The 19930-nt window shown below is 50.6% G+C and overlaps 1 protein-coding gene across 1 annotated transcript; it reads right to left on the bottom strand.

Moving 5' to 3' along the window:
* Positions 1-2887: 2887 nt before the first annotated feature.
* Positions 2888-19285, bottom strand: LOC120393537 (zinc finger protein 777-like). Its single transcript, XM_039518154.1, has 6 exons — positions 19261-19285; positions 14286-14687; positions 12467-12593; positions 11277-11432; positions 7865-7978; positions 2888-6178 (listed from the first exon to the last, which is right to left on the bottom strand). Exons 1-6 carry the CDS (start codon positions 19282-19284, stop codon positions 5220-5222), a joined length of 1782 nt encoding a protein of 593 aa, XP_039374088.1. The 5' UTR covers position 19285; the 3' UTR covers positions 2888-5219.
* Positions 19286-19930: the final 645 nt, after the last annotated feature.

The raw sequence follows: 19930 nt of genomic DNA, 5'->3' as shown, positions 1-19930 counted from the left end.
CCCTGCCCCCACCCCTCCCCTGCCCAGCCCCCCCCTCCCCCCATCCTCCCCCCACCTCCTCTATCCCCCCATTCCACCCCACCCCATTCCCCACTGCCCCATTCCCTCCCCTGCCCAGCCCCTCCCCACATTCCCATCCTACTCCCCACCCACATTCCCATCCTACTCCCACCCCACCTCTATCCCCACCCCCATTCCTGCCCCCCCACCTCCCCTGCCCAGCCCCCCCCATTCCCTGCCCCATTTCACCCCACCCCCCATTCCCTGCCCCCACCCTCCTCCTGCCCAGCCCCCTCCCCACATTCCCCTGCCCCCGGGAGATGCTCCTTCAGCAGGGCCTGGGCACATTAGATGAGTGTGTGTGTATTGGGGGGGGGAGAAACACCTGCGCCCACCTGACTCAACTGCTGCGGGTAGGAACCCCCCCGGGATCACCCATTTTCACCCTCTCCTCCCCACTTTTCAATCAGTAGTTGTTCCTCCTGCCCCATTGTCCTCTGTGGATGTTTGGCGGAGGGGCCAGGGCGGGAGCTGGGTTGACGCCACATGCGGCCTGTCTGAATTTAGGAGAGGGGGCAGTGAGCACGCCTGGCTCAGAGGCTCTTTGGTGCACGTGCGGAGTTCCCCAATGATTTCACCAGACCTCCAAGAGCAATCAAGCTGTGCCCCTGGGCAGCCCTTGGGAACACCGGCCCCCAGGGTCCATGGCAGTATTGAGTGAGATTAACACACTGTTGAAATCCCACGGAGGCTCTGAGTTGCCCAATTTCACGGGCCCAGGTTTGGAAAATTCTGGCCTTCGTGCACCGTAGAATGAGACACCAGCTCTATGGGACTGCGCCTGTGAGCCCCACAGGCGGGCCCAGGCCTGGACTTATCCTGAGTCTCCTTTCCATAAACATGTGCACATGCCCAAGCTAACCCAGCTCTTGGGTTTCAATAAGAAATTCCAGGTGGTCTCCAGATATGAGATAAGATTCCCAAGCCCGCTGCCCTTACCCTGGGGAGCCCTCCCACTGAGGAGGAGGCAGCTAATCAGGGTTACACTGAATAGGCTTTGGCCAAAGAATGATTAGGAGGCAGACGGGTGTCAGAGCAGGTTTAATGAAGTGGGATTGGAGTAAGGTTGGTAATCAGAGACACAGCTCCGCTCACACTGCTGTATTCTGATTAATTATCTTGAATGCACCTATGTTGTCGATAGAATAAAGGACAATTTCTGCCCTCAATTGCAGCAGCATATCAGGACCCAGTTCACTGAAATCAGTGGGGTTTCTCTGGATTTACCCTGGCGTAACGGCAGAACTTGGTCTCCAGTTAGAACGTATTAGAACACACAGCTCCATTTCCCACAGCGTGCGCTTCCGTGTCAGGATGGTGGCTTGGCATGGGAGCGTCTGGGACCCAGCATTCTGCCCCGGCTGCTCCTTGTGGTCTCAGCGTCCGTCAGTACTGGAGGGCCACATTTATCAGAGTCGAGAAGTATTTACATCAACGCTCACGTTGTAGAACAACTCCTAAGGGGCATCTCAGTGCCAACACTTAGTCTTAGGTGGTCTATGACTTAGGTGGTCTTCACAAGTAGTAACTGCACCTATGGTACTTGGATGCACTATACAAAGTAGGTTAGATTTAAACCCAGCGAGCGCTGTTTCTTGTATATTTCACACATTTCCTACATCTTACAATGACCCAGCACAAGGGGCCAACTTGCAACCCTGAAACTGAAATAACTGCCTTGCTTTTTCCCCCCCCCAAATGTTGCCAACTGCCCCCTGCCCCTCTTAGGTCCTGCATTGAAGGAACCCACACAGGTCTGCAATCACAGAATATCAGGGTTAGAAGGGACCTCAGGAGGTGTCTAGTCCAACCCCCTGCTCAAAGCAGGACCAATCCCCAACTAATTCAGCCCAGCCAGGGCTTTGTCAAGCCTGACCTTAAAAACCTCTAAGGAAGGAGATTCCACCACCTCCCTAGGGAACCCATTCCAGTGCTTCACCACCCTCCTAGTGAAATAGTGTGTCCTAATATCCAACCTAAACCTCCTCCATTGCAACTTGAGACCGGCCTTTCTTATGTTCTTATGTTCATTACTCCTTGTTCTGTCATCTGCAACTACTGAGAACAGCTGAGCTCCATCCTCACTGGAACCCCCCTTCAGGTAGTTGAAGGCTGCTATCAAATCTCCCCTCATTCTTCTCTTCGGCAGACTAAACAATCCCAGTTCCCTCAGCCTCTCCTCATAGGTCATAAGCAATTCCTTGCTGAGCCATGACAGCAGCTGCTGTGGAGCTTTACAGGAATCCCTGGGAAGGATTCCAGGGCACACCTGAGCGCTGGAGATAGACACCTTTGTTTGTTTGTTTGTTTAAAAGGAAGACAGTGATATTGCACTGGCAAATTCCCCATAGAAAGAAAGAGTGGAACAAAATAATAATAAAGGCACCTCAACTTTTCCTCATTTATGGAGGACAGTCTTATAATATGCATCCAGATATCCTCCAGTCACACAAGCTGAAAATTGTTCCACTTTACTGCAGCTCTGTAACCATATGGGAACCAATCCTGTCTGTGCTCTGTGCACATCTAAAATCCCTGCTGAATGACCCGCTCTGGGAGCAAGTCACCAGTGACCCAGGGCTGCAGTGGAAGGAGGGTGCAGGTGGGGGTGGAGGGGGAGAGAGCCCAGGGCTCGGGCGGCAGGAGGTGTGTGTGGGGGGCAATGGTGGAGGGAAGAGGGGAGCCCAGGGCTGGGACAGCAGAGGGGTGTGGCGAGGAGCCCAGGGCAGGGACGGGGGCAGCCAAAAAATTTTTGGCTTGGGGCGGCAAAAAACCTAGAGCCGGCCCTGGTATAGATTCATCTCTTAGATCGCTGTGGTCAACAAAGGTTTGGTCGCCTGAGGACTACAGCATCAGGAATATCATCATCAATATCACTGGAATAAGAGACTCTAGGAGCACATGAGAAACAACTGCAATTCATCACGAGTCCCTTTATTAACAAATCCACCCAGCAGATAAACAATCTCCCAGACACTGAAACACAACAGCAGACAGGGCGAGAGTGCAAAGAGTTTGGCCCTATGACCAGCCTCACGCATGTGTCACATCTGCTACTGGGGGATCCCAGAATGTAAGTCATTCCCCTTCATCATCAGCAGGTGTCATCCTAGCATCACCTGGTGCATCCCCCCAGCACACAGACTGGGCAACACCTCTTACCCTGAAGGCTCAGATACACACGGACAGGTTGCAACCCCTTCTTCCTTATCCACACTTCCACCCCCCACATTCCTCACTGGCTGTCCCCTCAATCTCACTAACATCAGTGTCAATGAGTTACCATAGCAACGTGAGGTTATTACAGAACCCCCCAAAATGTCACTGTCGGGCACCTTGCGGTATTAACTGGTGCATTATGCAAGGAACAGACTGGAACCTAGGCTGCAGTTTCCTGAACATCAGCACTTAACACACCTTTTACAGTAATCTTACACCTTACTGGGACAGGGTTCTCTTACAGCCAACTAGTCACACCCACCTGTTCCAGCTCGGAGACCTTCGCTGGCCATGCTGTGCATCTTACAGCCCTAACGCCCGCAGGCCTAGTGCTACAGCCTTACGTACTCAGCAGAGAGCCACACTCATTAGTCCCATACCCCTGTGCTGGGAGCGTACTCATATTCTCCCACAGGGACAGCTCAGCTCTAATCTATTACCCACACACTGATTACACACTTACATGACTATTTATATGTTAAAAAATTCAGCTCCAAGGTCCGGAGATTGAATCAGGCAGAGTCAAGCCTTGAACCTGGTTCTCCCAACCTCTGGGCTATTGGCTATTCTGCTAGCAGGGCAGGAGATATCTCAGGAAATTTTTGAAAGGTCTAAGTTTTGGCCCGATGAAGAACAGGAAAAATCTTTGCAGTGCCGGCAGTTTCTGCAGCTGGGAAAACCGTTCCTTGCCCAGCTCTCCTCGCTACAACTACGGGATGGTCTGGGGCAGTGGAAAGGGAGCCAGGCCTGACTGGCTTTTCATCTGGCCAGCCCCGTGTGTCTGTCCCATCGTCTGTTAGTATTTCCCAAAGCCAGTGATGGGCTTCAGCGCCACATGACGGGTCAGAGCAGTCATGATTTCCACCCGTGGAGTGCTGGAGAGGCAGCTCCTCTGCTGGAATTGTTACTGAGGCAGGGCATCACCATGACACTCAAATTGTCAAATCCAAAGGCCAAATGGTATTTATACAATTGCTCTAAATGTGCCTAAAAAGCCTAAGTAATAAGCAAGTTACTAACCCGAATTCTTTAATTTCATATGTATCCTAAACCCACTCCCCGAAGTAGCTTCTATGGATGCCCCCACTCTGTGCTGCTGAGGGGCTCTGTCACTCAGGCACAAAAGGACACGGCTTGGGGGACACTGCCTGTCTCCACATCAGTTTGCATAATGTGATGACGGTGGAGCTGGGAGAGATCCAAACCCCCACCAAGTTACTCCCCACTCCTACCCTTCCCCCGCAGCATGTGCTTGGGGCTCCCAACAACCTGCACATGACCGGTGCTGAATGAAACAAAAGTCTAACTGACAAGCAGAGTCTCCAATGCCCGGGAAAGCGACGTGGGAATCAGTTACTGCCTTAGCGAGCAGGGCAGAAGCAGAGAACTAGAAAGCCCTGCTGAGAACATAAGGAACTGCAAAGTATATTGATCTGCGTGGGCCTCCACAGGACCACCCGCCCCCACGGCATCCAAGCACTCCCTCCTGCTCCGTTCCCCAGCAGGGGAAAGCCCCAGTTATCTGACCTGCGGACTCTCTACAGTTCAGACGGGCCCCCTCAGCTCCAAGCTCCACCTAGACACTAACATGGTTTCTCTGAGACTCCAGCCACCCTAACATTTCAGAGGCAGCTGGACAATGCTCAGCTGGGCATCACTCCCTAGATAAGGCCAGAAGGGACCATTATGATAATCTGCTTTGATCTCCTGCACGACCCAGGCCAAAGAACATCACCCAGCACTTCCTGCATCCTTTCCCAGGTGGTAATTTATCAGTCTCCGCCGGCCACTGCCTTATTTCCAGTTCTTACACCCAGTTGGGCTGGGCTGTCCCTGGTGCGCTGGGAGCTGGGAATCCCCTGCCTTCGCCAGTGTGAAATCTGTACTGGTAATTGAGAGAGTGGTCACAGTGGAAGCTTTTGTTGCAGTGGGTGCAGCGATCACATCTCTCCTGGGTGTGTTGTCTGGTGAGCAGTGAAGGCTTCTGTGGACTGGCAGCTGGCAGCTTCTCCCTGCAGGAGCTGCCCCGGTGCTTCAGAGGGCGGCGGATGCCGGGCGATCTGTTGGTGCATTCGCCGCATCCTCAGGATCATTTCCCTGGCATGGACCCTCTGGTGCCGCAAGAGGTTCATTTTGCGGGCGAAGCGTCTCTCGCAGTCAGGGCAGTGATACGGCCTCTCTCCAGAATGGACCATCTGGTGCCTGCGGAGGCTGTAGGAGCAGGTGAACGTCTTCCAGCACACGGTGCACGTTGGGAAGATCTTGCTGTGAGTCTTCTGGTGCCTCATTAGATCTATCTCCTGAGAGAAGTGTTTCTTACACTGGAGGCACATGTACAGCCTCTCATCGGTGTGGCTCGGCTGGTGCTCCCCGATGCTGGATTTGCTTCTTGTGCTTCTGCGGGCAGTTCCCTTGGCCTCCATTCCTGGGCAGAGTCTTGGCACCAGATCGCTGCTTTCCCCAAGTCCAGGTGCCGGGGCTCTCTCTCCTGTGTGGATCCTCTGGTGCAGAGCAAGATGCTGCTTGGAAGCGAAGCTGATGTCACACTCAGGACACTCGTACGGCCCCTCGTTTGCATGGCTCCTCTGGTGAATGATAAGGTTTATCTTCAGCCGAAAGCTCTTCCCACACTCTGTACAAGGGTGCAGCCTGTCCCTCGGGCGGTTCCGCGGGCAGACACTCAGCGTCTTTAAGCCACTCTCATCTTCAGTGGAGTCACACAACCTTTTCTTCTCAGGGTTTGTCTGCTGCACCTTAGAGCACAGCTGGCTCTCAGCCTCAGCCAAGGTCTGGAGGGCCTTCTCTCTGGGTCTTCCTGGTAATTCCCCCTCTGCCTCCAGATTTTCAGGTTCACAATCTCCATCAAACCTGGTTTCTTTTGTCATTAACTGGCCATCTCCTGTAATGAACCAGCAACACAAAGGTTATTCGTTTCATTCTCCTGGGACACAAGAGTCCTTTGAAGACTCATGACAATCCCGAGACACACTCGGGTCCCAACAGGGCGCGTTTCTTTGCAGAAAGGGAGTGTCAAGGAGTCTGGGAACGTGCACTTCAGAGAAGGGGAGGGGCAGCATATTTTAGCCTATTTCAGCATGTAGAAAAGGAAAGACTTTAGCAGACACACTGAAAAAACTTGCAGGAGCAAGGTAAACGCAGGGCTTGCAAACTACACTCTCTTCCGCAGCCTCTTATTTTGTTTTCTGATTCTACAGAAAGTATATGTATTGAGATATAAAATACACATGCACACAGAGTACACATCTTATGTTTTCAGCTCCTACTGAAAGTAGAGAGTAAGAAAGTGGAGTTTGCAGATTCTGCAATTACCTTGCACCTGCCATTCTGACACCAACATGAGCATTAAGTGCTGAATATTGCAGGCAAACCAGTTTCCCATTAAAAATGTGTAACTCTAGCAAACCCAGCAAGCGCCATACAAACCCTTTGAGAGCAGCCATGTGATCTCACCCAGGTAACCCTCGTCCTCCCTCCCTCCCACCCCAGTGTTTTCTTTTCTATGCAACACCTGCAAGGAGATTGTAAAGTGCTCTCTGGAGCAGGGACTGTGTCTTTGTATCAGCTGTGCAAAACAGAGGGTGACAGTCCCAGAGGATGTGCACACGGGCAGCGCAGGTTAAGCTGTGCACAGGTCTTGTGCTGGTCCTCTGCACAGGGGATGAATTTCGCCCTGTAGAAATGAAGTTCCATACAAAAAAACCCAATGTGAAGGCTGCAAAGTCAACCACTTGTAAGTTAGAAATGCCAGAAGTAACGTTGCCCGTGCAATCTTTCATTCAGCCTTCTTGTGCACACGCATTATGCCCCCCTGCCTGGCTCCTCCGCCTGCCCCCTCTGCTCCAGCAACTGAAAACAGCATCTTCTAACAGAAAGTATTAGTCAACCTTCCTGAACCATAACAGCACTGCCAGCTCCACCTGCACCACGACAGGGTTGGGAGGGAACCCAGCACACTTGCCAACTAACTTCCTTTGCCCTCTATCTTTACTCCAGAGTTCTCACTGCACATTGAGGGGATGTTTTCAGAGAACTCTCCAGAATGACTCCCAGGTCTTTCCTGAGTGGTAACAGCTAATTTAGACCCATCATTTTGTATGCATAGTTTAGATTATTTTTTCTGAAGGAACTCAAACATGAAATTGCAGAACTACTAACTGGGGTAGTTAATGTATCGCTTAAATCAGCCTCTATATACCAGACAACTAGAGGGTAGCTAATATACTGTTAATTTTTTTAAAAGGCTCCAGAGGTGATCCTGGCAATTACAGAATTATGATTCTCTCTCTCAGTTAGCACAGGAGGAAAGGTGGCACATCACGAGCTGGTGACACCAAACATTTACACAGTGCTTTTCAGTGGTGGGTCTCAAAGCGCTTTACAAGGGAAGGAATACATCATTCTCCCCATTTTACAGAACAGAAAGGTACAGAAGCTGCCCAAGGCCCCAGAAAAGCCAGTAGAAGAGCGAAGAATAGAATGCACGGGACCATGTGACATCCCATATGCAGAAAAGAGGTAGAACCATAGAAATCATAGGGTTCTGTTGGGTTAATCTGTTTCTCACCAGTGCTGCGATCTGTAGGGCTCGGTCTCCCCTCCAGACCCGGCTGATTGTTCTCACAGGGCTCCTCCTCTTGTATAACCCACGATAAAATATCCATGATAGAAACAGGAGATTCTGTCCACAGGAAAAAGAGCAACTTTCGTTACACGCTGGACACACACACGGCTGGACACACACACGGCTTCTGGCCCCCTTTCTCTGCCCTCTGCTGCTTCTCGGATGGATGAGACTCGCTCTGAATGGATTCAAACATGTTCCTGAAGCTCCAGGGGAAGCTGAAAGTTAAGCAGCCATGAAATGCTCTGAAAGGGAACGGGTCAGAGTAAGAACTAGCTGGGACTGGAGCAAAGACGTGGAGGAAAACGACCAGCAAACACCCCGATGTCCGTAAGGGAGGGCCACCAAAGTCCCTCTGGATTCTGGAACTCCAAATTCCACCTTCTCAGTTTCAGTTGCTGCCCTTTCCTGCATCCTCAGCTCTTACTGACCTTCTTCACCACGCTACTGTCAGCCCCCACCACGCCCCTCACCCACCACGCCCCTCACCTTCCTGCATTTGAAATCCCTCCACTTCCTCCATGCAAAAAACCCAACCTTCACATCATCAAGACTTGGTACTTGAGCCCCATCCTCCTTCCTCAGGGACGCACCCCAGCTAACAACGTTCTGAAATACCCTCTGCCTGCAAAGCTCCGGCTGGTACTGCCCAGCAAGTTCCTTGGGACTCTCCTTTCCCCTCTTCCACCACTTGCCGGCATGAAACGGGGGCATCTCACCCCATCAGTGTCTTCTCCTCTTGCCATGGGATCAGCATCCAAGTTCACGACCCTTCAGACCATCTTCCATCTCCTTCCCAGTCGTCCCTCTCTAGCAATCCTATCTACTCTGCCACCTTCTTAGGGTCACACCTTTGGCCTATTCACACTGCTCTCTCCAACCCTGAAGCCACCCCAGTCTCATGTTCCCATTACCCCTGTAACTGCTAAGGTCCTCATTTCCCCGTTCTCTCCGCCCATCTCCCCACAACAACCTCCTTTCCTCATCTTTTAATCAAACTCCAGTTGAGTCCTTGTGCTCCCATAGGCATCACCTGCTCGCCTCAGTGCTTCCCATCTGCAGGAACTCACCCACCCCTACTGGAGCAAACGAACAACTTGGACACAGACAAGCAGCTCCGCTTATTCTCTGCCAAGCCTCTTGTTGGAGGAGGGGACCTCACTTGTGTTGTCAGTCAACAAGGTGAGTGAGTCCTGGACTATTGTGTCCTTATTCCATTCTACGCCCCACTTCTCTCTCCATCCCTTTTCCAGGAGGAGTTTTCTGCATTCTTCCTTGCAACAATCACACATAACCCCGTTGTATTCCAATCACCAGATCTACCCCATAGACCAGGGGTAGGCAACCTATGGCACGGGTGCCAAAGGCGGCATGCAAGCTAATTTTCAGTGGCACTCACACTGCCCAGGTCCTGGTCAGTGGTCTGGGGGGCTCTGCATTTTAATTTAATTTTAAATGAAGCTTCTTAAACATTTTAAAAACCTTATTTATTTTACATACAACAACAGTTTAGTTATATATTATCGACTTATAGAAAGAAACCTTCTAAAAACGTTAAAATGTATGACTGGCACGCGAAACCTTAAATCACAGTGAATAAATAAAGACTCGGCACAGCACTTCTGAAAGGTTGCCGACCTGTCATAGACTCTAAGACCAGAAAGGACCAGCGTGATCACATCATCATCACAGGCCACAGAACCTCGCCCACCCACTCCTGCAATAGACCCGTAACCTCTTAACCCTTAAACTCCTGAAGTCCTCAAATCACAGTTTAAAGATTTCAAGTTACAGAGAATCCACCATTTACTCTAGTTCAAACCTGCAAGTGACCCGTGTCCCAAGCTGCGGAGGAAGGTTGAAACCCCATCAGGGTCTCTGCCAATATGACCCGAGGGGAAATTCCTTCCTGACCCCAAATCTGGAAATCAGTTAGACCCTGAGCATGTGGGCAAGACCCACCGGCCAGACACCTGGGAAAGAATTCTCTGTAGTAACTCAGAGCTCTCCCCATCTAGTGTCCCGTCTCCGGCTGCTGGGGATTTTTGCAACTAGCAGTCACAGATTGGCTAAACGTCATTCTAGGCAGTCCTATCATACCATCCCCTCCATAAACTTATCAAGCTCAGTCTTGATACAACTTAGGTTTTTTGCCCCAGTGCTCCCCTTGGAAGGCAATTCCAGAACTTCACTCCTCTGATGGTTAGAAACCTTCATCTAATTTCAAGCCTAAACTTGTTGATGGCCAGTTTGTATCCATTTATTCTTGTGCCAACATTGGCATTTAAGCTAAATAACTCCTCTCTCCCCCTGGTATTTATCCCTCTTGTTGTATTTATAGAGAGCAATCATATCTCCCCTCAGCCTTCGTTTGGTTAGGCTAAACAAGCCAAGCTCCTTGAGTCTCCTCCCGTAAAGTAGATTTTCCATTCCTCGGATCATCCTAGTAGCCCTTCCCTGCACCTGTTCCAGTTTGAATTCATCTCTCAAACATGGGAGACTAGAACTGCACACAGTATTCCAGATGAGGTCTCACCAGTGCCTTGTATAGTGGCAATAACACTTCCCTATTTCTACTGTAAATACCTCGCCTGATGCATCCTAGGACCGCATTAGCTTTTTTCATGGCTGCATCATATTGCCGGCTAATAGTCATCTGTGATCAACCAATACACTCAGGTCTTTCTCCTCTGTTGCTTCCAACTGATACATCCCCAGATTATAGCAAAAATTGTTGTTAATCCGTAAGTGTATGAGCTTGCACTTGGCACTACTAAATTTCATCCTGTTTCTATTACTCCAGTTTTCAAGGTCCTCCAGATCTTCTTGTATGATATTCCGGTCCTCCTCTGTGCTGGCAATAGCCCCCAACTTTGTGTCATCCGCAAATTTTATTAGCACACTCCCATTTATTGTGCCAGGGACATGAATGAAAATGTTAAATAGGATTGGTGCCAAGACCAATACCTGAGGAAGTCCACTAGTAACCTCTCTCCAGCCTGACAGTTCATCTTTCAGTACGACCCGTTGTAGTCTCCCCTTTAACCAGTTCCTTATCCACCTTTCAATTCTCATATTAATCCCCATCTTCTCCAATTTAACTAGTAATCTCCCATGTGAACTATATCAAATGCCTTCCTGAAACCCAGGTTGATTAGATCTACTGCATTTCCTTTATCTAAAAAACAAATCAGAGCAGGCCTAAATGACACAGTGGTCTAAACACCCAAGCCTTGTCCACCATAGTGCTCCCAGCATTGCTACCAGCGGTGGCACTGCACAGCTAGATTTCCTGCAAAAGGATGGGGTAAGGACAGCCATAGTGAAGCATGCTGTGACGCTCTGTATAACTCACCTGGGCAGGTGTCTATAGGGGCTTCATTGTCCTCTGATCCCTCTTCACTCTGATCTTTTTCTCCCGATCTATCCTGAGATCCTGGCTGATCCCTTAGGTAGGGCTCTTCCCCTCGCTCAATCTGAGACAGGATGTCAGGTTTGGAAACAGCATAATCTGTTCACGGGAGAGGACATTAAGAGACCGCATGTTTCATTCATAACTGGTTGACCTCTTTTTACACAGACCTGTAAATGATTTTAAGGCAGCTCCTGAAATCACTGGACGTGGTGGGCGAACTGGACAGAGGTAAACATTTTATTAGGATTCCTACACAAAAGCGACACAGGTGAGATGGATTCTGTTCCTCGAAGAGGGGAATTCAATTGTTCACATATGCAAGGGGCCTTGATGCCTCATGAGCAGTACAAGTCAAACCTCTTGCTTATTTTCAAGCCTGCAGCCAGCCCACGTAACCAGATCATGACATGAGATCTTACAAAAGGGGACTGACTTTATTAATAGGAAACATTTTGTTTCAATAATCATTTAAAGAGCAGGTCTTCTGACCCAGGTATTATCAGCTGCATGTGCCTGTCTGGGGAAGAGACACAGAAACTACGGTGACATGGAGCTGTCTGAGGAATCAGCAGCAGAATATGCTCTTTTAAGTGGGGATCATCCCCTCTGAACAGACTGCAAAGCTACCGTTGCTACCTGAGAGACAGACTTTGACAAAGGTGATTTTACATTGCAAACCACAGGTTTCCCTATGGGGACTGGACATGAATAAATAAATGTTTTACCAAGTGATGTAGGAGATTCTCCATCGTTAGCACCTTTTATATCAGGACTGGATGTTGTTCTAAAAGACAGGATCTGGTTCATACACAAATTATCAGGCTTAAGCCATGGAACTTCACCCAGCAATTCCTGAATTGTGTTACAGGAGGTCAGGCCAGATGATCACAACGATCCCTTCTGCCCTGAAAGTCTGTGTATGTAACACTGGAAAGCACTTGAGATATAGAGATCAGAACCATCATTGTATATCTCATGCTCTCCTTATAAATGGGAGTGTGTGTGGATCTGATCACTGAGAACGGTTCCGTTGGCTGCCAGTGCTGACCACCAGAAATGAAAGGAACATGGGGGCAGCCAAGCTGGTACCTAGCAGAGCTGGAAAGATACAAGTAAAACCTGAGCCCTACCCAGGGAGATCAGGGTCTCATAATTCTCTTTCATCACGTTCTTGTAAAGCTCTTTCTGCCATTCCTCTAAGTTCGCCCACTCCTGCTCGTTGAAATAGACGGCGACGTCATCAAACGTCACCGGCACCTGAAATCACATGCATTGAACATTCAGCACTTTTTGCTGCAATTACAAATAACCGTCTTGAATTAAAGATGAAGGTACGCAAGACAGCATTTGGCTTTTACTATGTCTTTGCTGTGCCTTGTACAATGGAGCCCTACCCTGGATGGGGCCAGTGAACGCAAACACAATACATACCACAGAGGTCTGCTCCACACCCGTTTACACAGTGTCTAGACTAGCGTGTACAAATGTGCTCTCTGACTTGAGTTAACTGGCAATCATAGAATCTCAGGGTTGGAAGGGACCTCAGGAGGTATCTAGTCCAACCCCCTGCTCAAAGCAGGACCAATCCCCAGACAGATTTTTACCCCTAGTTTCCTAAATGGCCCCCTCAAGGATTGAGCTCACAACCCTAGGTTTAGCAGGCCAGTGCCCAAACCACTGAGCTACCCCTCAATCAACTCCAGTGTACTTATCCTAGGTGAGCTGCCAAAGGCTACACAAATCATAACCAGCTGTGCTACGTGGCCCCGAGACTGATGTGCTAAACTACAGCTACCACTCTAAGGCCATGTCTACACTAGCACTTCTGTCAATTAGGGGTGTGAAAAAACCACACACACACGACCAACATAAGTTTCACCGACTAACGCCGGTGTGAACAGTGTTGTCAGTGGGAGACGCTCTCCTGCTGACATAGCTCCTGCCGCTCGCTGGGGTGGTTTAATTCGGCTGGCAGGAGAGCTCTCTCCCATCAGCACAGAGTGATCACACGGAGTCCTTACAGCGGTACAGCTGTGCCACTCTAAGGTCTCTAGTGTAGACAAAGCCTGAGCCTCAAAGGAATGAGGAAACAGCATTGACAGCTGGTCAGGCACAAATCAGACAGTTCACTCATTATTAACCATCGTATGATGCTGAATTTCAGAACTTATCTGCCATATATGCAAGGCCCTTTCAATACAGCTGACACAAGGTTGGGCTTTATTTTTGCTGCTGGAGTCTCTGTTGTTGGAGGTTTTTAAGAACAGGTTAGTCAAACACCTGTCTGGGATGGTCTAGATAACTCTTAGTCCTGCCTCAGAGAAAGGGAGGGGACTAAATTACCTCATAGACTTTAAGGTCAGAATGGACCATTATGATCATCTAGTCTGACCTCCTGCACAACGCAGGCCACAGAATCTTACTCATCCACTTCTATAACAAACCCCTAACCTATGTCTGAGTTATTGAAGTCCTCAAATTGTGGTTTGAAGACCTCAAGCTGCAGAGAATCCTCCAGCAAGTGACCCATGTTGCAGAGGAAGGCAAAAAACTTCCAGGGCCTCTGCCAATCTGCCCTGGAGGGAAATTCCTTCCCGACCCCAAATATGGCGATGAGTTAAACCCTGAGCATGTGGGCAAGACTCACCTGCCAGCACCCAGGAAAGAATTCTCTGTAGTAACTCAGATCCCATCTCATCTAACATCCCATCCCAGACCACTGGGCATACTTACCTGCTGATAATCAAAGATCAATTGCCAAATTAATTGCCAAAATTAGGCTATCCCATCATACCATCCCCTCCATAAACTTATCAAGCTTAGTCTTAAAGCCAGGTATGTCTTTTGCCCCCACTACTCCCCTTGGAAGGGTGTTCCAGAACTTCACTCCTCTAATGGTTAGAAACCTTCGAGGTCCCTTCCAGTGCTACCCTTCTATGGTATTGTTACCTTGGGCACCTCCCCCTTAGTGCCTGGGGGGAGTCGCAGGATCCAGAAGTTCCTGTTCTTCAGCAGGTTCTCCAAGTTCTCCAGCCTCTTCTGCAGCAGATTATTCTCCTGGATCACAGTTCCCAACATGGCCCACTTACTCTCCAGCTTGATATCAAACTCCACTGCTGTTTTCTCACAACCTATTAGCTTCTTCTCAGCACTCCCTAGTCTCCTCTCCAGATTCAGCAATCGCATGGTGTATGACTTAACTTTCCTCTCCACTGCTTGAACTGCTGCCATCACCGTCCCCAGAGAACACTCTGTAGTCTGATCACGAGCTTCTCTCACTGACCTTTGTTTGAGGACAACAGAGGGTTTTAGAGGCAGCAAATGCCATGAATCTGCATCCCATTCTGAACCCTGTGTAAACAGACAGAAATTGATAGTGGAGTTGTGGTCACGTCCCCGTAGGCAAAGCCAGCTGCAGACAGAAATGGCCAGAGAGGATATGTCTACACTGCACGCTAAGCCCGGATCTGTGGGACCCAGACTTGAGCACTCCGTGTTTCCAAACCCGTCCACGCTGCAATGGGAACCTGGGCTTCACAATTATCCTGGTGCATCCCCCCTACAATACACAGACCTAAGTGTGTGACGTCATGGGATGCATAAACAAGGCACTCTCAAGTAGGAACAGAGAGGTTATTTTGCCTCTGTATTTGGCAACTGCTGCTGGAATACTGTGTGAAGTTCTGGTGACCACCATTCAAGAAGGATGTTGATATCTTGGAGAAGGTTCGGAGCCACGAGAATGATTAAAGGATTAGAAAACCTGCCTTAGCGTGAGAGACTCAAAGAGCTCAATCTATTTAGCTTAACAGGGAGGTTAAGGGGAGACTTGATTACAGTCTAAATGTACTTACACAGGGAACAAATATTTAACAATGAGCTCTTCAATCTGGCAGAGAAAGGTAGAATACGACCCAATGGCTGGAAGTTGAAGATAGATAAATTCAGACTGGAAATTAGGTGGAATATATATATATATATTAACAGTGAGAGTAATTAACTATTGCAGCAGTTTAGCAAGGGTCCTGGTGGATTCTCCATCACTAACAATTTTTAAATCAAGGTTGGATCTAAAAGATCTGCTCTAGGAATCATTTTGGGGCAGTTCTCTGGGTTGTGTCACAAGGGAGGTCAGACTAGGTGATCACAATGGTACCTCCTGGCCTTGGAATCCATGAGTCAGAACTTCAGCTTCTGTGGGAATATATTATTGTATCCCAGGATTCCTAGCTCCCTTGCCAGCTGAGGCTCTGGGGCTTGTTTCACTGTGGGAGAACTTGTCAGCCTCTCTCAAGGGAGTTGGCCAGAAGCATTCTGGGTGTTTTGAGCCCATGAACACATCCAGCCAAGCCATTTTGTGTCCACATGCTCCCTGCAGCCAGAACTGATGTGGATCCCAAGCCGGTGAAAGAACTTCTCCACCTCACACTGTCAGCCTTGTTTCCCGTCACAGGCAGAGCATCTGTGAGATGCTGGTGGACATTTCCATGGCAGTTTTCTACCTGCCCAAGGCACCTCTCAGAGGGGGGTGCTGACATGCCAGCTGCTCAGGTCTTTTGCGTTAGATGCAGACTCCCCCTATGCAGACAGGCACTTCTGGAGCAGAGCCACAAGCACAGACTGGTGGGATCCCATCATCATGCAGACCTGGGATGAAGAAGCAGACATCCCTGAAGGTCTGTGATCAGCTAGCCCCCCCCCTTAGAACACATGCATGAGGGGGGCCACGCCTGGGCTGAAACAGGTCGCAATAGACTTCAGGACGCTGGCTACCCCTGACTGCTACAGGTCTGTGGCTAACCAGTTTGAGGCTGGCAGATCAACTCTGGGGATGGCTGTGGCAGAGGTCTGTGAGGTGACCAGGACTGGGATGCACCCAAAGTTGGTGGGCATTGCAAACGTTCCTGTCATAATTACCGGCTTTCAGAGAACGGGCTTTCCAAATTGTGCCAGGGCCACTGATGGAACTAATGCACCTATTGTTTGCCTGCTGCAGGGGACACATGAGTACATACACTCCATCATTACGCAGGCCCTGGTCCACCACAGATTCATGGACCCGACTGTGGGATGCACTGGCAGGATGCATGACGCTAGGGTGTTCCAGAGATCCGGACTTTACTCTCATGGACAAGCTGGGACATTAGTCCCACTGCATGACATTGTTATACACTGTCCTCACAGTGATTCTATGGGACCCTGCTTTACCCCATTGCCAGGGCTTATGAAACCTTAGCCCGATTTCATAGGACCTGACAAAGGAGAGTTCAACCACACGCTCCGTAGCTGTAGGATACTAGTGGAATGTGCTTTTGGCAGATTGAAATCCCATTGGCACTGCCTTCAAAACCATATTCATTAATGTGGTCTACATTACTGTGGCCTGCTGTGTTCTGCACAATGTTTGCAAGGAGAAGGGGGAGTAACCTCAAGATACTGCAGGATATCTGAACTGGCACTCACCACCCAAGAGTGCAGCTGTCATGACTGGTGCTGGAGCCACACGCCCCGTCCCATGCAGAAGGGGGAAATAAATGTTAGTTGAGGTTGTGCTGTTTATGGGTGTGGGGCAGCTGGGTGAAGATTTCTGTAAATCTTTTGGTATTGCGTATTATGAATTTTATAAACACTTTCATGGAATCTATGGAGCTGCGTTATGCATTTCATCAGTACAGGCCTGGCACTTCAACTGATGATATATGGATTACTGTGATGGCAGTTTGTAACATTTTATTATGAAAGTTAGAGAATGAGCCTGGCATTTAAGAATGGGGTGTCTCATATTAATAGGGATCACTGACATAGTCTTGAAATATCCCCACCCTCAGGTTTTATGGGTCTAGTTGTCTTCTGTGTCACTCGTCTCACTTGTCTCTCCACATCTACTAAATGGTTTCAGTTCTTGATTTACATAGACTAGAATCCCAGAATATCAGGGTTGGAAGGGACCTCAGGAGGTATCTAGTCCAACCCCCTGCTCAAAACGGGACCAACCCCAACTAAATCATCCCAGCCAGGGCTTTGTCAAGCCTGACCTTAAAAACCCCTAAGGAAGGAGATTCCACCACCTCCCTAGGGAACCCATTCCAGTGCTTCCCCACCCTCCTAGTGAAAATTTTTTTCCTAATATCCAACCTGAACCTCCCCCACTGCAACTTGAGACCATTGCTCCTTGTTCTGTCACCTGGTACCACTGAGAACAGTCTAGGTCAGTGGTCCCCAACCTTTTTGTGGCCAGTAGCACATTCGCGTTTTCAGAAGAGTGTGGCGGGCGCCAACAATTTTTCAAGGCTTATTTTGTATTTGTACATTAAATAATATGAAAAACATATTTAATATACATAATCTATGAATCCATAAGATAAAAAGGGTAATTTTACATGTAAAAGGTATTAATTAAATTATTCGGGAATTACTCTTTCACCTTACCATGTGAATTTGCTCTTTTTTATCAACCTGTAAGAAAAATTAAGGAGTTTTTACAAAATAAATATCATAAACAGGTTTCATCTTATTTATTTTAAAGAAGTTAAACATTGTTGAACTGCTGGTCCAAATATATTTATTATTCTTACTTTAACATAGAATGAAGCCTGCAGCCCCGGAGTTCTCTGTCCCCGACAGGCGCGGGGCTGCAGTTTCTCTCCAGCTTAAGCTGTGGCCTGACCTCTGCCAGGGACCGAGAACACTGGCACCTGCAGCCCCAGAGTTCGCTGTCCCTGGCAGGGGCGGGGCCGTGGCTTCTCTCCGTCTTCGAAGCCAGAGAGAAGCCGCAGCCCCACGCCTGCCAGGGACAGAGAACACCGGTGCCCGCAGCCCCAGAGTTCTCTGTCCCCAGCAGAGGTAAGGCCACAGCTTCGAAGCCGGAGAAAAGCCGCGGCCCGGCGCCTGCCGGGGACAAAGAACACTGGTGCCTGCAGCTCCAGAGAAGCTAGAGAGAAGCCGCAGCCCCGTGTCTGCCAGGGACAGAGAACACCAGCACCCGCAGCCTGCAGTTCTCTGTCCCTGGCAGGCGCGGGGCTGCGGCTTCTCTCCCCTGCTGGGCATTAGGCGGGTGCCCATAAATGCCCCGGTGGGCACCATGGCACCCACGGGCACCACGTTGGGGACTACTGGTCTAGATCCATTCTCTTTGGAACCCCCTTTCAGGTAGCTGAAAGCAGCTATCAAATCCCCCCTCAGTCTTCTCTTCTGCAGGCTAAACAATCCCAGTTCCCTCAGCCTTTCCTCACAAGTCATGTGCTCCAGACCCCTAATCATTTTTGTTACCCTCCGCCGGACTCTTTACAATGTTTCCACATCCTTCTTGTACTGTGGGCCCCAAAACTGGACACAGTACTCCAGATGGGGTATCTGGGGTATCCAGATCAGTATTATGCACAGTTGTGAGGCCTTTTGACCTCGTTAGAAAGCCTGGCTCAGCAGCATCACACTACAGAAGAGCTTTAGTTCAATGTTATTGTAAAGCTTGCAACCCCTGACCGTTCAATAGCACCTCCCACGCACGTGGGCCAAGACGCGGGGGCCTTTCATGCGTAGCCGTGCCCTGACAAGCCGTTCTCCTCCCCAGAGCCGGCTGCATGTCCGCGCACCGCAGCCGGAGCCTTTCCCGAGCACCAGGGAACAGCTGGAGCGCCCGAGCGCTGGGGGAACCCTGGCTCCGGCGGGGGGGGGAAGCAGAGGCGGCTGCCGGGCGGGGGGTTCGGACCCGCTGGGAGCTGCCCCGGACACCGCCCCCCGCAGGCTGCCCGCGGGCCGGGCCACGTGGGGACCCCGGGCGGGCGCCAGGGCTCCGGCTCCAGGCCCGGGCCGAGCTGCCGCCCGAGGACCCGGCGGGGTCCCGGCTCCGGCGCGGCCATTCCCCGCCCACCGCGCGGGGCTCGGTCCGGGGCGCAGCGCAGGACCCCGCCCGCCGGGCCCTCACCTGGGCAGCGGCCCGCTCGGCCATGGCCCCCGGGGAGGCGGGCGGGGCTTCTCCAGCAGGCCCGGCCCGGCCGAGCTCCGCTCCCGCTCCGGGCTGGGCAGGGTCCCGGCGCCGCCTCGCCACGGGCCGGGGCAGGACACGGCTCCCCACGGGAATGGGCTGGTTGGGGTGTGCACTGGGCATGCGCACGAACCGCGCATGCTCAGTACCATCTGATGAAGCCACTGCCCTTCCCCCTGCCCTTACTAGCCCTGGGCTTCTGCTGGCTGCTTTGTACAGGGGGGTGAGCAGGGACCGGAAGTTGACTGGGGGCGGAGGGGGGTCAAGCAGCTGGAGGCAGGGTTAGGACAGGGGCTGGGGGGAGGAGGGAGAGGGAGTTAAGCCCAGGGGTCAGGGGCTGCCAGAGGGTAAAGCCCCAGCACAGGCAGGGGCAGGGGGGTGACAATTACCCCAGGGCCAAGCCCCCAGGGTTTACAATGGGGGGGGGAAGCAGAGGGGCTTTTTTATCTCCCCTCCCACAGACAGCACCTCTCAGCAGGGGCTGCCCAGGGCTGGGCTCTTAGAGGCACAGGCACCCCAATGCCCAGTCACTGCTGCGCCTCCTTCATGTAACCTGCTGAGGTGCTGCAGCAGGAGGCTTAATTCAGTGTAACTGGGCCTTCCCTCACGC

This window comes from Mauremys reevesii, unplaced genomic scaffold, assembly GCF_016161935.1.
Source record: "Mauremys reevesii isolate NIE-2019 unplaced genomic scaffold, ASM1616193v1 Contig22, whole genome shotgun sequence".
Lineage (NCBI taxonomy): Eukaryota > Metazoa > Chordata > Testudines > Geoemydidae > Mauremys > Mauremys reevesii.
The sequence above is the reverse complement of the archived record's forward strand: the minus strand, read 5'-3'. Positions and strand labels throughout refer to the sequence as shown.